The sequence below is a fragment of the Microcebus murinus genome, chromosome 18, assembly GCF_040939455.1.
Source record: "Microcebus murinus isolate Inina chromosome 18, M.murinus_Inina_mat1.0, whole genome shotgun sequence".
NCBI lineage: Eukaryota > Metazoa > Chordata > Mammalia > Primates > Cheirogaleidae > Microcebus > Microcebus murinus.
Window position 1 is genome coordinate 45,477,518 of NC_134121.1, and position 16,924 is coordinate 45,494,441.

The 16,924-nt window shown below is 39.2% G+C and overlaps 1 protein-coding gene across 6 annotated transcripts in view; it reads right to left on the reverse strand.

The window, feature by feature from the left end:
- Positions 1–15,036, reverse strand: part of GPATCH8 (G-patch domain containing 8) — a 96,369-nt gene extending 81,333 nt beyond the window's left edge. For 4 of the 6 annotated variants that reach the window (XM_075994618.1, XM_012786737.2, XM_012786736.2 and 1 more), the window contains exon 1: positions 14,757–15,036. In XM_075994618.1, coding sequence (XP_075850733.1) covers positions 14,757–14,801 — 45 coding nt within the window. In that variant the 5' untranslated portion in view covers positions 14,802–15,036. The remainder of the gene's footprint in view (positions 1–14,756) is intronic. The other 2 variants (XM_075994616.1, XM_075994615.1) reach the window with 1 other exon arrangement.
- Between the last annotated feature and the right edge of the window lie 1,888 nt (positions 15,037–16,924).

Below are 16,924 nucleotides of genomic sequence, written 5' to 3' on the forward strand. Positions count from 1 at the left end.
TATCTGCTTTCAGGGTAGAAATATAGCTTTTCATTTATACTGATCAAAAATTTAAGCTCAAAAGGATCAGGCCAGAAGCAATTTCACTTTTCTAAAAAAATGTGTTAAAGATTTTTAAATGCACACATATGTACACATACACCCAGCTGACTTTCCTTCAACTGCCTCCTCTCTCCAAAAAAAGGTCCAATTTGTGACAAGTCTAATTGCAAAGGAGTACAACCTGGCTGACCTGCCCTGCATGTTATTAAAATACTCTAGTTCCTTACAGGTCAAGGATTCTGCTTCCAAACACAGGACAAATGCGGACACTGCTCTATTACAAATTTAGCTGTGGTGATCATTTAAGTATAAATAGAGACAGGGATTGCACTAAATTTATCCAGATAAGTGGAATCTTAGTTGCTAACCAGTGTTGTTTTTGGCATCCACATAATCCCACAGATGTACCCTTTATGTGATTAAGTATTGGTAATTAGCAGGGAGAAATTAGAGCTGGATTATCAGGACAACTCTTTTTTTTTTTTGAGACAGAGTCTCGCTTTCTTGCCTAGGCTAGAGTGAGTGCCGTAGCGTCAGCCTAGCTCACAGCAACCTCAAACTCCTGGGCTCAAGCGATCCTACTGCCTCAGCCTCCCAAGTTGCTGAGACTACAGGCACGAGCCACCATGCCTGGCTAATTTTATATATATATATATATTAGTTGGCCAATTAATTTCTTTCTATTTTTATAGTAGAGACGGGGTCTCGCTCAGGCTGGTTTTGAACTCCTGACCTTGAGCAATCCGCCCGCCTCGGCCTCCCAGAGTGCTAGGATTACAAGCGTGAGCCACCGCGCCCGGCAGGACAACTCTTAAAGATCACAATTAACAGCCCATAATCTCAAACGGCAAAACACAAAATTGAAACTTCATAAGAGTTGATCTTATTCTCCACCCACTTTCTATAACTGTTAAAATTTAATATAATTTATTTTAAGGCTGGGCAAGGTGGCTCACACTTGTAATCACAGCACTTTGGGAGGCCAAGGAATGAGGACTGCTTGAGGCCAGCCTGGGCAACATAATGAGGCACTGTTTCTACAAAAAAAAAAAAAAAAAAAAAAAAAAAAAAAAAAGAACCCCAAATCAAATAATTAGCCAGGTGTGGTGGTACATGCCTATAGTCAAAGCCACTAGGAAAGGTGAGGCAGGAGGAGGCCTTGGGTGACAGAGCAAGACCCTGTCTCTAAAAAAGAAATTTTTTTATTTTTAATGAAAAATATTGCCCAAAGAAAGTGGATTCTAAATTTCTGATAGTCAAATCAATTATTAACATATGGGTTACACTTACATGGAGAAAAATTTTAAAGCCCATCTGACTTTTCCCATCAAGATTAGGCCTGAATCAACTCTGAAGCAGGTGGGGGGGGGTTTTGTTTTGTTTCTGAGACAGGGTCTCACGCTCTGTCACCCAAGTTATTGTGCAATGGCACAATCATAGCTCACTGCAAGCTCCAGAGTAGCTGGGACTATAGGTGGGCACCACCCCTAGCAATTTCTTTCTTTCTTTTTTTTTTTTTTAAGAGATGGGGTCTAGCTACACTGCCCAGGTTGGTCTTGAACTCTTGGCCTCAAGGGATCCTTCCACCTCAGCCTCCAGAGTAGCTGGGACTATAAGTGTGCACCACCATGCCTAGCAATTTATTTTATTTTATTTTTAGAGATGGGGTCTGGCTATGCTGCCCAGGTTGGTCTTGAACTCCTGGCCTCAAGTGATCCTCCCATGTTGACCTTCCCAAGTGCTGGGATTACAGATGTGAGTCACCTGTCCGGCCTAAAGCAGTTTTATCTTTGGCAGTATATTGTACCATTCATGTTAACACCTGTCTCTGGCTATTAAGCTCCATACTGTACACCTTCCTGTCTCTCCCTGCTCTAAATCTCACCAACTAAAATTTTTTCTTTTGTACTGTATGTATCATTATTCCTTTAGAGATTGTCTAATGTTATTGAGTGGATATAATAACCATAGCCCTATCTCACAACTCAAGTAACATACTTGTTTATATATTGAACTTTTAAAATTCAAAACATATAATCATGCTGATTTAAACTGTCATGGACAAAAAAATAGTATGTTTAGCAGATAGAACCAGATAAGATAGCTTCATATTCCATCTGTGAACAAACTCAGTCCTCCTCTGTCACCAAATAAATAAGACTTCATCTCTATCTCTCTCTCCCCTACACATTCCAAATAAAATTCTAGCCTAAATGATGAAATTTAAAAAGAAAATGCCCCATGAGGAAAAACTTATCCAAAAATAAATGGACCTCCTGAGAATTGTTGGTGGCATTTCACTAATATACTTAAAATTTATTTCAATTTAGAAGGTAGAAAACACCACTGTGATCAATTCCTTATAAACTCAATTCTTCACTGTTGTTTCCATAATTACAGTCTTATTTTAAATTTCCAGTATATTATTATAAAAACCAAAGCCCTCTGAAGTCAGAGACACCAGAAATCATTTCCTAGTTGTACAACCTTGGGAAAATTACCAAAATCTCTCTCTATGCCCATTCCTCCCCATCCCCCTATAAAATCCACTATAGTACTGCCACATAGTTTGTGAGGTTTAAAGAGGTACAAAGTAATAAATTATTATTTTAAAGCACTGTTGAGACCAGTCAATAACCCAGAGGAAGAAATTTCCCTTATAAGTTCAATTGTATGTAAATTGGTAGGAAAGACAATTGGCTAACAATCTCAGCAAATAACTAAGAATCTGAAAACACATAACATAGGGTCAAGGGTATGAACATATCATACACTCCTCTAAAAATATATGTACACCCATTTCACATAAATTTTATGGATAATTTGATTAGGACAAGAAAGAACTGGTTTCCAAAAAAAGCACTGCACTGAAAAATTAACTTTTAGCTGGAGGTGGTGGCATATATATACATACCTGTAGTCCCAGCTACTCAGGAGGTTAACGCAAGATCACATAAGCCCAGGACTTCAAATTCAGCCGGAGCAACATAGTGAGACTATCTCTATTTAAAATGTATATATACATTATATCATTGGATAAGATTATAGGCTCATGCCTATATCCTAGCTCTCTGGGAGGCCACGGCAGATAGATCGTTTGAGCTCAGGAGTTCGAAATCAACCTGAGCAAGAGCGAGACCCCGTCTCTACTATAAATAGAAAGAAATTAATTGGCCAACTAATATGTATAGAAAAAAATTAGCCGGGCATGGTGGCACATGCCTGTAGTCCCAGCTACTTGGAAGGCTGAGGCAGCAGGACTGCTTGAGCCCAGGAGATTGAGGTTCCTGTGAGCTAGGCTGATGCCACAGCACTCACTCTAGCCTGGACAACAAAGTGAGACTCTAATAGTGCATAACATAGTGCCTAACACAGAGTAAGTGCTCTGTGCTCAAAAATAAATAAATAAATAAAATGTATATAAATGATAACTTTTAAAAACTCCATGGGAGAAATTGACCTTTTCCAGAAATGCATGCAAAATACAGCCAACAATTCTTGAGGCATTCAAAAAGGCAGGGAGGTGGCTGCCTGATGGCTCACACCTATAATCCTAGCTCTCTGGAGGCCGAGGTGGGAGGATTGCTCAAGGTCAGGAGTTTGAAACCGGCCTGAGCAAGAGCAAGACACTGTCTCTACAATAAACAGAAAGAAATTAATTGGCCAACTAATATATATATATATAAATATATATGTTAGTTATATATATATATATATATATATATATATATATATATATATATCTCAACTGTGCATCGTGGTGCATGCCTGTAGTCCCAGCTACTCGGGAGGCTGAGGCAGTAGGATTGCTTGGGGCCAGGAGTTTGAGATTGCTGTGAGCTAGGCTGATGCCATGGCACTCTAGCCAGGGCAACAGAGTGAGACTCTGTCTCAAAAAGAAAAAAAGAAAAGAAACTAACAGTTCAACTTAGATAATCCATGGCAGAGCATGGAGTTGAGCTCCCAAGTCTGGACATTCTTCTCAGAATCTAAAAAGCCTCTCCATCCTACACACACGCCGTTATTCAACCACTAATTCAAATATGTGAGCAACTTCTATGTGCCAGACCCTGACGCAAGACTAGAAAAATGAATAAAACAAGACTTTGTATTCAAGTTCTAAGTCCAGATAAGATAAAACAAATTATAAAAAGTATACAAAAGAAGAGGTAGAACAACACAGTGGTTAAAGGCTGAGATGGGTCCAAACTACCTGAAAGCTAGCTCTTTGACTTGTGGGCTGTGTGACCTTGGATAAGTTTCTGATTTGCGGACAATAATAGAATCCACTTTATAGGGCTACTGGGAGATTACATGAGATAATAGTGCATAACATAGTGCCTAACACAGAGTAAGTGCTCTGTGCTCTGTTAGCTGCTACTATTGCTAGTAAAAGTGTTATTACTAAAATATGACCAAAGCTCTCTGGGAGTAAAGAAAATTAAGCAATTAACTCTGCCTAGGGAAGATGTTAGAGGTGACATCAAATTGAGTCTTGAAGAATGAGTAGGGACTTGCTAGAGAAAGACCATTCTAGATAGCTAAGAGCATATGCAAAAGCAATAATGGTGGCTCACGCCTGTAATCATAGCATTCTGGGAGGCCGAGGCCTGAGCCAGAGCAAGACCCTGTCTCTACTAAAAATAGAAAGAAATTAACTGGCCAACTAAAAATAGGAAAAATTAGCCAGGCATGGTGGCACGTGCCTGTAGTCCCAGCTACTGGGGAGGCTGAGGCAGAAGGATCGCTTGAGCCCAGGAGTTTGAGGTTGCTGTGAGCTAGGCTGATGCCACGGCACTCTAGCCCAGGCAACAGAGTGAGACTCTGTCTCAAAAAAATAAAATAAAATAAATTAAAAAAAACAAAAGCAATAATGAAAGAGTCTACTGTATCTAGGTAACAAAAGAAACCACAGGATGGCAGAATGTAGAGAAAAGAAAAAAGATATAGTTGTTAAAATGGCACCAGACAGTTAAGAGTTTTACAAGCTAAGTTAGTGGGTTTGGATCTTATACCTCAGACATCAGGAACCATAGGGAAAGTCACATCTTAGGAGAGAGTGAGGTTCAAATCTGAGTTTACTATGTGGCCTCAATTTCTCTGAGCCTCAGTTTTTCATCTGCAAAATGGGGTATTAGCACCACCCGGTTTGAGGGTTACTTAGATAAATATCTCTAAGATGCCTTGGCACCAGGCCTGGCATGTAATATGTAATGAACAATTAGTAGCTGACATTATCCTCACCAGATATATCACAGCAGTCAACTTTTGAAGGTATAATGGCCAAGGTTAAGTTTATAGTACCCTAACTTGACAGTATCCAGCGGAAGTACCATTCTCCTCTCCAACCTACTCTTTTACTGGAACAAATGGACTGATTTTTGTCTTGTTATCCTTTTATGAGGCCACGCTAAAAAATGGGCACTGAAATGTTTGGGAAATGGACTGGGATTTTCTGCTAGACCCATACACAGTGAAAAGACCAGCAAGAGGTCATAAATAACCAATTAAGTTTGTAACACTGAGATGTTTCTGAAACAAAAAATATAATCTTTAATAAACATACCATTTCCTACCAGTTTATTATTAACTGGCCAAAAATGCTGCCATGTATTAAAGAGAACAATGCTTTGCATACTGTAAATAATACCAATACTTATTTCTTTGAAGAGAAGCCAATGTATATACCACAGTAGAAAGAACACTATAAAAAAAAATCCACCAGGCATGGTGGTGCACGACTATAGTCCCAACTACAGTCTGACAAGGCTGAGGCTGAGGGAAGGGAGCCACTGGAGCCCACAAGTTCAAGTCCAGCCTGGGCAACCTAGGAAGACTCCCCCAATTCCACCCTGTCCCATCTCATCTGTTAAAAAAAAAAAGAAAAGAAAAAGAGAAGTCAGAAGATCAAACTTCAGCTCTACACTAGGCAAAAAACTTATTTGGTCCTCAGTTTCTTCATTTATAAAATAGGGTTACTACCTATTCTATTTACTTCAATGAATTACTAGAAGAATCAAAAACAAACATATATAAAGAGCACTTACTAAATCATGACAGTATACAACTATACTATGTTACCATTCTCATATCCAGATCAGATTATCTTACAACACCCTGGTACCTCAGTTTCTTAACTTCTTCTCCTAAAATGATTTTCTCCTCCATTCTGCTTTAGACATGTACTTCCATGGTCATTAATGACAATCTAAACCCTTCCATAAACTCTATTTCAAACACTATCCTCCTCAACTACCACCTTCTATCTTTCTAGCTCATTCTCTAGCACTCCCAACTCTAACAACTCTTAAACCCCATCAGAACCTAAAATCCACTGATCCTGCCAACTTTTCACCCCTCACCAGGGCAGCTGCCACACCTGCCACATCCCCCCAAAGTCCTCATTTATCTCCTTACCAAGCTTAAAATCACAGTCTACTATTGTAATAACTCCCTTGTTATTGTAGTAACTCTCTACTTCATTACCCTTATTCACATTAACTCTGGTTAACAGAGACTGGTTATCAGAACTTTAACTGTATGGTTATAGCAGAACTAACACAACTATAACTGAATTAATCTTCCTGTAAGAAAGAATGGTTTAATATCTCTCCCTCAGCTTAAGCACCTTAAATAGCCAGTGCATTCCTGCTTAAAGTATTCAAATAAAACTTATCTTTGCAGCCCTTTCACTTTTTCCCTATGCCCAATGATTTATTCATTGCACTAAAACAAAAAACAAAACAAAACAAAAAAATTCTAGGCTAGGTATGGTGGCTCATGCCTGTGATCCTAGCACTCTGGGAGGCCAAGGCAGGAGGATCACTCAAGCTCAGGAGTTTGAGACCAGCCTGAGCAAGAGTGAGACCCCATCTCTACTAGAAATAGAAAGAAATTAATTGGCCAACTAAAAATATATAGAAAAAATTAGCCGGGCATGGTGACGCATGCCTATAGTCCCAGCTACTCAGGAGGCTAAAGCAGAAAGATTGCTTGAGCCCAGGAGTTTGAGGTTGCTGTGAGCTAGGCTGATGCCACTGCACTCTAGCCCAGGCAACAGAGTAAGACTGTCTCAAAAAAAAAAAAAAAAAAAAAAAAAGAGTTGGAGGTCGCAATGAGCTATCTCTGGCCACTGCACTCCAACATGGGTGACAGAGCCAGACCCTATTTCTGAAAAAAATAAAAATAAATAAAAGTAAATTCTGGGCCGGGCGCTGTGGCTCACGCCTGTAATCCTAGCTCTTGGGAGGCCGAGGCGGGCGGATTGCTCAAGGTCAGGAGTTCAAAACCAGCCTGAGCAAGAGCGAGACCCCGTCTCTACTATAAATAGAAAGAAATTAATTGGCCAACTGATATATATATAAAAAAAATTAGCCGGGCATGGTGGCGCATGCCTGTAGTCCCAGCTACCCGGGAGGCTGAGGCAGAAGGATCACTTGAGCCCAGGAGTTTGAGGTTGCTGTGAGCTAGGCTGACGCCACGGCACTCACTCTAGCCTGGGCAACAAAGCGAGACTCTGTCTCAAAAAAAAAAAAAGTAAATTCTGTTGTAACACTTCTTTTACTTTTGCCCTGGCTATTTTCTCCAACTGATGTCCTTCTATTCATTTCCTTTGCAAGGATGCAATCTCATCCTTAAAAGTCCAGTTTAAATGTTAATTTTTTTTATAAAAGCATGCCTGCTTTAAGGAGTCTCTCCTTTTCTTAGCGTTTTGTATTTATTAACTATACTATTCATCTAATAGCCATGCTGGGCTTATAAGTAATGAACTAAACATTATTGTTATTTTTGTTATCTCACCATCTAGAACAAAATTTCCTCAGAATAAAAAACTACTTAACCAACTTCCCATATAGACATACTTACACTGTATATACTTCTTAGTACAACCACTATTCAAATGTTGTTTTACTTAACACATTAACTGCCACATGAATTGTATTTAACCCATGCTAGTTTTGAGCCCGGGGCCTTGTGAAGCAAAACCCTGCAGCTGGGTCATGAAAACCTTACTTGCTAATGTTCTTACTGTTACAATTAATATTGACAAATTAATTCTAAAAATGTAGATTAAATGAAGTCAATAAATTTCATTTTTCATTAAATTTTTCATTAAGTTAGAAAGGATCGTTTTATTTTCAAAGTTTTTATTCTATTTTCATAATAAAACACTGTGATCCTAAAGAAAATAAATTTTTTTTTCTAGTGTGGTAATGTGTTAAGCAAATTTTCAAAAATTATTCTATATGCTACAAACTATTCTCAAGGTAAATATAACCCTTGGTATCTCCTGCACAGATGATATCCTAAAGCAATATTAAACCAATTATATTTTCAACCACTTTTGCCCTTTCTTTTAAAACACCTCATAACCTTATAGCTTTACTCATAGCAACAAGAGAAATTACTGACACTATAGCATATATCCACAAGCAGCAGCTTTAGCTTCTGCTCTAGTCAAGACCTACAGTACCAAATTAATTTGATTTTGATCAACACTACCTATAAAAGGATGAAAATTAAGCTTTTTTCTCATTAATTCTGGAAAAATGGTACGTGAACCATAGATAGGTACTGACTCTTCCAACAATTATTAAAATCTCAGTCAGAAAATTCAATCATCCACTTTTTTCTGTTACAGTTTTAAACCTGGAGAGCTGTTTTATGTTTCAATTTTATAAAATACTGAGATGAATTGGAATTTGTCTTTGAACACTGTAATTGCCAAAGTGTGGCAAGGATAACAAAAATAATTGGAATCTCATAAGACAAGAGAAAATGTAATATTACAAGGATACTTTCTGGTTATTTGAGTGACACACAACACAGAATTTATCTTACCTCAAAACTGTCACAAAAAAAATTGATGTTGGCTGGCTCAGTGGCTCATACCTGTAATCCTAGCACTCTGGGAGGCCCAGGCGGACAGATAGCTTGAGCTCAGGAGTTAGAGACCAGGCTGAGCAAGAGCAAGACCCTATCTCTACCAAAAATAGGAAAAATTAGCCAGACATGGTAGTGCATGACTGTAGTCCCAGCTACTTGGGAGGCTGAGGCAGATGGATCGCTTGAGTCCAGGAGTTTGAGGTTGCTGTGAGCTAGGCTGACACCAGGGCACTCTAGCCTAGGCAACAGAGTGAGACTTTGTCTCAAAAAAAAAAAAAAAAAAAAAAAAGAATTGAGGCAAATAATAGGAAACTCCTGTTTTGCTCCCAAACAACTTTAATTCCTAACCATCTATAGTACTTATTAAATATCATGTGCTATTAACCTACATACAATGCCAAGGCAACTTAAGCTACTTTTTCTTCCATACATTTCCAAATTAGTTACGAAATACTAAACACATTTGTTTAAATCCCAAAGGAATAGGTTAGCATAAACGCCCATACAGTGTATGCCTTCTTTTGGCCTTGGCATTCTTAACTATTAGCACTGACTAATACAATATGCACTAAGCACATTTGGTTAGACTTTCACAGTTAAATGGACAATTCACTTTTTATAAGTGGAAAATCATTACAACATTCTCTGGTGTTCACTGCAATATCAAATCAATGACTTCTTTCAGTATTTGTGGTGGTCATTTGTAATTCCTTTGGTAATTACCATGAATCTGCTTTCACTTAATACTAAATGGCAATGCTAATATGAAAAGAGAATTAATGCCAGACATACAAGCAAAAGTATCAAATTGTTTCAGGAAAGGAATTTTAATAGAATTCAAGAACTGGATATTTACATCAAGTAGAATCCATTTTCATTAATAAAATGCTAGAAACTGTGTAAGTCACAAAAACAAAGATGAAACCTCTGCATGGGTTTCAGATCCATAATTTAAGATTTCATGAACTTCTGCTACTCCTTTTCAGAAAATGGTAATCTTGACCACATCAAGAAAACACTGTCCTTTTTAAAAATGTTATCATGGACCCAAATAGAAATCACATGTAAACCTATCTCATCTATGAAGCAGCATAATCAGGATAGCTAATTATATATGTGTTTTAAAAATTCTTAAGTCACAAATTTTAGCTTCAGTTACATAATTTATCATAAAGACCTGAGAAAATGTGATAAAAGAATCCCTCTGCAGTACAACCTGCATAGAAGAAAAATGAAAGAATACAACAGGGACACCTGTTTTTCTATCACTTTAACTGTACTAGAATAGCCCTAAAATAGTAATCACCCTAATGGCATATTTGCCCAGATCTGTGTCTTCTTGACCTCCCTTGCCTACTCTGAAAACAAATAAGTATACTATCGCATGAAGCCCTATGATCACAGTTCTTCTCAAACCCAATTTCTCTCCAATACATCTTATGTCCTTCTCTGTGATGTTATTTGTTGGTTATTTCCCACATTTTAAAAGAGATTTTTGCCTTAAATATATACCATTTACCCTTCAAATCACCTCCAGGGAAATGTCTCTTATGCTGACCTTACTTTGGTCACTCTTGACCCCAGAGAATATGTTAAAGAGTATCATTCTGCATTTGCTAATAAGCATTTCAATTTAGCATCAGTATTTTGAAACTGGTACAGCCTTGGTTCCACCTATCATCCTATGGAAACAGGAACAGTAATGATTTTGTAAAAGTTTCGATATCCCAAGTAAGCCAAGCTGACATTAATTTTCATGGCTTGTGGCATTTCTTTCAGATGACAGGAGAGAAACCCAGAAACATTAGAACACTTGCCTATGTGTCATCTGGCATGCCTGCATTAGAATGCCAACTCTATTACACAGTAGCACATAGAAAATACACTAATATACTTCTGTGACTTAAATATCTTAAAACTACGAACCTCCCCACTTAATGGTCTCAACTAAGAATTTCCCAAGGGTCACATCCTGGTATCACATATGAAACATGAAGAGGAATCCTACAAACATACTACACAAAAAGGTAACACATGACTTGCTTATTGCTATTTACCATTAAAACTACATATGTATGGGAGGCTGAGGCAGTAGGATCGCTGAGCCCCAGAGATTGAGGTTGCTGTGAGCCAGGCTGACGCCACGGCACTCACTCTAGCCTGGGCAACAAAGTGAGACTGTCTCAAAAAAAAAAAAAAAAAAAAAACTACATATGTAGATTATAGAAAGTTCTTAGACAATTTCTATATTTTTACCATGACCTTTAAGATAATATTTCTTGTTTCTCTCATCACCTTATCACTCACTAATCTATCACTGTAGTTTCTTTTCATTAGAAATCTAATGCAGAGAACACTTGGAACAAGAATCTTCACTCCTCTGCAGGTACACACACAAAGAACATTTCCTCACTGGCATTCAGCTGCCATCATCAATAATAGCTGCATAACCATGAAATGCTAAGCACTGTATCTTAATGGCATCTTACAGCTGTACATCACTGTACAAACAAAACTTTCTCTAATGAAGCTATAATCCAAAGTGTTGAATACACCTGTATCTTAAGTTATATATTTTACATTAGTTTGTGTTACTCTTCAATCTGTAAACAAATATCTCTTAACCTGGTAAATACTGGCAGAAGTAATGTCTCATTCAGAAATTGAGGTCAGATTCTTAAAGGAGTAGTTAAAAACTCTTAAAACATTTTAAAAAGTAAATACATCAGCCTAGATTACTAAGATTTCCAAAGACAAAAATCACTTAAAAAGGCTAGACAAAAGAATGTCTAAACTGGAACAGTTAACAATATATCCTCTATGACACAGTGTAACTTATCACTGTCAGAAGCCTTCCAAGAAGCCCCTGGGAGACTAACAAGTAACAAATCCGGACAAAAGAGAATAGAGTAGAAACTGTGATCCTATCACCTTTCCAAAAGCTCACTTATTCTTTGTGACCTATAAGTTTATCCTACACATTTGATGACTCAATTACAGCTATAGAAAATATATAACTGCCATCAGCAGACATAATGGTCATGAGTCCAAAAGCCAATCGGACTCCAGGCTCTGCCATTTAACTGGTATGTGTACTTGGCCAAGTTACTCTCTGTGCCTCAGCTGCCCCCTCTGAAAATGTGAGTAATATTACCTACCTCCTAGGGTTATTGTGAAGATTATGACATAATACACATAAAGCCTCTCCTGTTTGTTATTATAATAAAGTTACCAAGTTTTTAAAAAATGTATGTCCCTGATAATGATGACTGTCTACAATTATAAGTGTTTCAAATGGCATACCACAGTAAAGTTTCTCACTATATTAAACAAAACACCTTTGAAACTTGAGGTGTTCACAAATTCTGAAAGTGAGCCCAACTCTCTGACTCCACACTAAGTTCAAGAGACAAACTCTCCAAAATTTGCCCTTGGTGGCAAACTGGTATAAAGAGTGAAATTCTACAATTTTAATTATCCTGCCAAATTAAAGGCAAAGAAAATGATAGTCATCTAGAACTTATACCAACAGAAAAATTTCCAGTGCTATAAATGCTATAAGATCTGCTTAAAGCAACAGGATCTATCCACTATGTTTGGATTATGGCTTTGTTTTCAAGTGTAGTCAGTGGTTTCCCTTCATTTATCACTTAAAACCTTAAAAGGAGGCCATATTTAATTCTGAGTAACCTGAAGTTGAAAAATGTTTCACATACATTATTCACAGGCACATCCTATTACATTACATTCCCTCTCCAATAACTTTAAATCAAAAGATATTATTAATGAAATTCTACCTGTATTTTTCCCTTTATTAAAACATCCAGAAAAAAACTCACTTTATGTATTTTTAAATGAATGCTTTTTAGAAATGTTGGCATAGCAACTTACAAAAGTTTTAACATTTTATAACTGTCCAAAAGATTTCCATCCTCAATACCCTATTTATCCAAAATGCTAGGACATTCAAATTTTAAAAACCAACATTTTCCTGGCTGATCCAATACAGGAGGTGGTTCTTTCAACATAAAGGCAGAAAATAAAGTTAAAATATATGTAGTATCTTTAAAGAACTACCAAGCAACCATTATTGGGTTTTACATTAACCCAACTAAAGTATCAGACAAACGGTCATTTTACTTAGAAGTTGGATACTGAAAAAGTAGAAGCTAGCCTTTTCAATTTTTTCAGGCAGCAGCATTCATATTTCACTATCCAATTTTCAAAATCTTCATTCAAAGCCCTGAAAATTCTATGTCTTTGTTAAGTCTGCTGCAATTCTGTGGCTGACAGTTATTTTCCTCACAACTTAATTGTCCATATTATCTATTTTTAATTTTATTAGGTCACCTTGAAATTGTCTCCTCTGAAAAGCATTTGAGGTTTCTAGTTATCAATACATCTCTTTAAAAATTACCAATAAAGCTCATACACCTTGTTACGTACTCATGTTTTATGGTGTTTGCTTAAAAACAAAAATCACGTTTCTCAGGGATCAAATGGTTAATATGAACTGCTTCAAACTTCAGTGAACCTGCATTATATCCTTCAAACACCTTGAGATTTTGTATTATACTGCAGCTATACAGCAGGCGCATGATCACAAGGCTTTTCAACAGCCCCCAGATCCCTTACTGCTGCAAAACTTCTCATGAGCGTTCTCCCTACCAGACTTAACAATGTTATGTTAAAACTGGTAAACTACTTTACTTGTTTTATTTGCCAACCCAATCACCTCAGGGAATTCAATCCCTTTAAACTGCCTGCTGAAACACATATAAAGTATTCCCATATTACTATGAGTAAGATCTAGAGTTGGATAAAAACTTGAGTTCTGAGGTTCATCCTCTGACCCAAATTGCAGTTGCCAGGATATGCGGTAGTAATGCGGTGGTTTCTTTATAACTCTGAAGATGTATTTTATCTAGAAATAGCCAATCTCTACTAAATTCCTGTTAGTCTCCAAGATTTCCGCGGTAAATGCTCAACAGCAAGGTATTTTAAACAGCCAAAAGACGAGTTATTCTAATTTGGCCTTTATTTTTTCCTCAATAAAGCTTGCCATCACAAGGGCGTTTTTCCATACCAATATTTGCGAATGAAGATAGAAAAATCAAGCTTTTGGCACTAGTTACACACGCTCGGAAGGCCCATTATTATTAGGCTTCTTACAAATCTTTCGAAGTAGGATTTGAGGTTAAGGTCACATTGGACCATAGTCCTGAAAGACTTAAGTGTTTTCCAAGCCCAATTAATGACCTCGTAACAAAAGCAACATTTATGTCCTAGGAAATCTCAATGTTTGACTAATCAAGAGAGCGTCTGCTAACTAAGGCAACCTTTTTCCCAAGCAAGGAAAGGAAAAATAGACAATGAAAGGGATTTATTTATCAGAGTGAAGAAAAAGGGGAGAAGGATCCCAAGAAGATCCGTGCGAGCGAAATCCAGAGGTTTGGAAGCCCTGGCCTCAGGAACACTCGCTTCAAGCCCTTCCAGCCCAACCCAACCCTCTTTTCCCCTGGGACCAGTCCTTGCCGGCACAAACCGGGCAGACGCCGAGGAGACAGCACAGTGCCCAGGCTGGGGTTCCGAAACCCGACGCAAAACAGGCGGAAGCCGCAAACCTGGCGGCCTGAGTTTAAGAGGCGAGAGAATGCGGGGTGAGAGGAGATGCGCCTCAAGCTGGGAGGCCCCTGGAGAAATCAAGAACGAGCCGGCTCGAAAGCAGAAGCAGAGCCCAGAAGGAAAGACGGCTGGAAGCCGGGGATGAAGGAGGTTCTGGGCTGGACCAGCGCCTTCCCTGGTTCCTCAGCGACGCCAGTGTTTACCTGAAAGTCTCGGTCCTCGTTGAAGCGGGAGAAGCGGTCCGCCATTTTGCCGCCTTCACTCCTCTCAGGACGACGCTCTCCGGTTCGCTCCTTCCCTCCCGCGACACCCGCCCCTCCCCGGTTCCCCGCCTCCTCCCACGCCCACTGGGCGCGCGCAGCCGGGGGAGGGAGGGAGCGAGCGAGAATGCGCGTCCTGACAGGAGCCCCGCGGGCGCAGGCGCCTGCCAGCCCTAGAGGCGGAACCTTCCCTCGCGTCCCCACTCCGCGCGCGGCCCAGGGCAAACCCGGCGGCTGCGCGTGCGCACTCGCGCCCGAAAGCCGCAAGCGCTTCCGGAGGGAAAGGTCACAGGGGGCACGTTGGGGGTGGATCTGGATGTTTTCCACCTGCTCACTTCCCCGGGTGCGATATTTTTTTTTTTTTTTTTTTTGCTGTTACTTCCCTCAGTACGCGGAAGTCCATCCTGTACTTTATTCACCAAATAGTATTAACGTTGTGGTTGAAAGCGCGGACTTTAGAGCCAGACTGCTTGGCTTCGAATCTCAGTTCACCCTGAGGATTAAACGGTTAACAGACAGGAAAGAATATTTTCTCATATGGCTTTCATTCCTGTGGGAGACATCAGATAACTAATAAAAGAATGATATAATTTTAAATATTAATGGGTGCCACAAAAAATAAAACTGGATGCAGTGGTGAGAGGGACGACCTCTAAAACGACCTTTGACCTGAGGCACAGCGAGGGGCCCCCAGCCTTGGGGCATAGAGAACTTTATGCCTTAAGGCCCACGGACTACAAAGTGCTTGCCATTTTCAAAGCAATCCTTTGAGAGAAGTATTTCTCAAGGGACAGAAGTTGATCTAAATGAACTAAAGTTCTCTGGGCTTCCGTTTCCTTTTTATAAAATAAGGAAATTGAATTTAGTCATGTCTACTGCTCCTGCCTAACATTGTGTAGGTCAAGAATTGTATTTTTCCATCCTATGACTTTCTGAGGACCTCACCCACAGCCCTTTAGCACTCTTAGCCAAAATATATAAAGCTCATAGGAAGGGTGGCAGGACTTCCCTGCTTCTGAAAAGAATAGTTGACTGAAATCACACAATGGAAAAATGGTCCTTACACTACCCTGAAAGAGTTAAATGGAATGTAGTTTTTTGGAGGAAGGGAGTGTATCTTCTATTCTTTTGTTACCCTCTGCCCTACCCAACCTTCAGCCCAAGCTCCCTATCTAAGGGGAGATAGGGCACACAGAACTCAAACATGGAAAAGACACTTTAAGGTGCATGTGATAGATTGAATCCTTTGGATACACCCCATGTTTACCTCTTTTCCCTCTCAAAACCCCACTAAAATGACAGGAAAGGAATAAAAAGGGCATTTTTAAACTCACAGGACAAAGAGACCTGGAGGAGGGACAATAGCAGACAGCAGATGACAACAACATTTTGGAAACTGGAGAACATAGATAAATGGAAATGGCTTTAGTAGAATGGAGAAAACTAAGTTATGGAGTGGAGGAAGCCAGGAAAGAAGTTAATTAATGCTAAAATGCCCCAGAAAGGCTTAGGAGTTGGATGCATTGGATGCACCTGGTACCACTGAAAGTGAGGGTGGAGATGGAGCGGAAAGCAGGAAAACTGGTTACAAGGCAATTTAAGGAGCAGTTAGACTCTAAATCCCTTTTCCTACTTAGGAAGCAAACTGAAGATTTTCATTCTGGAAAAGACAAACCAGAGAGATTGGACTTTAACATACCTGGCATTGGCCGGGCACAGTGGTTCACGCCTGTAATCCTAGCACTCTGGGAGGCCGAGGCGGGCGGATTGCTCGAGGCCAGGAGTTTAAAACCAGCCTGAGCAAGAGCGAGACCCCGTCTCTACTATAAATAGAAACAAATTAATTGGCCAACTAATATATATAGAAAAAATTAGCCGGGCATGGTGGCACATGCCTGTAGTCCCAGCTACTCGGGAGGCTGAGGCAAGAGGATTGCTTGAGCCCAGGAGTTTGAGGTTGCTATGAGCTAGGCTGACACCATGGCACTCACTCTAGCCTGGGCAACAAAGTGAAACTCTGTCTCAAAAAAAAAAAAACAAAGAAAACATAGCTGAGGAGGTGATACCATGCTAAAGATGAGAGGATTTAATTAAATTAAATTTAATTCTGG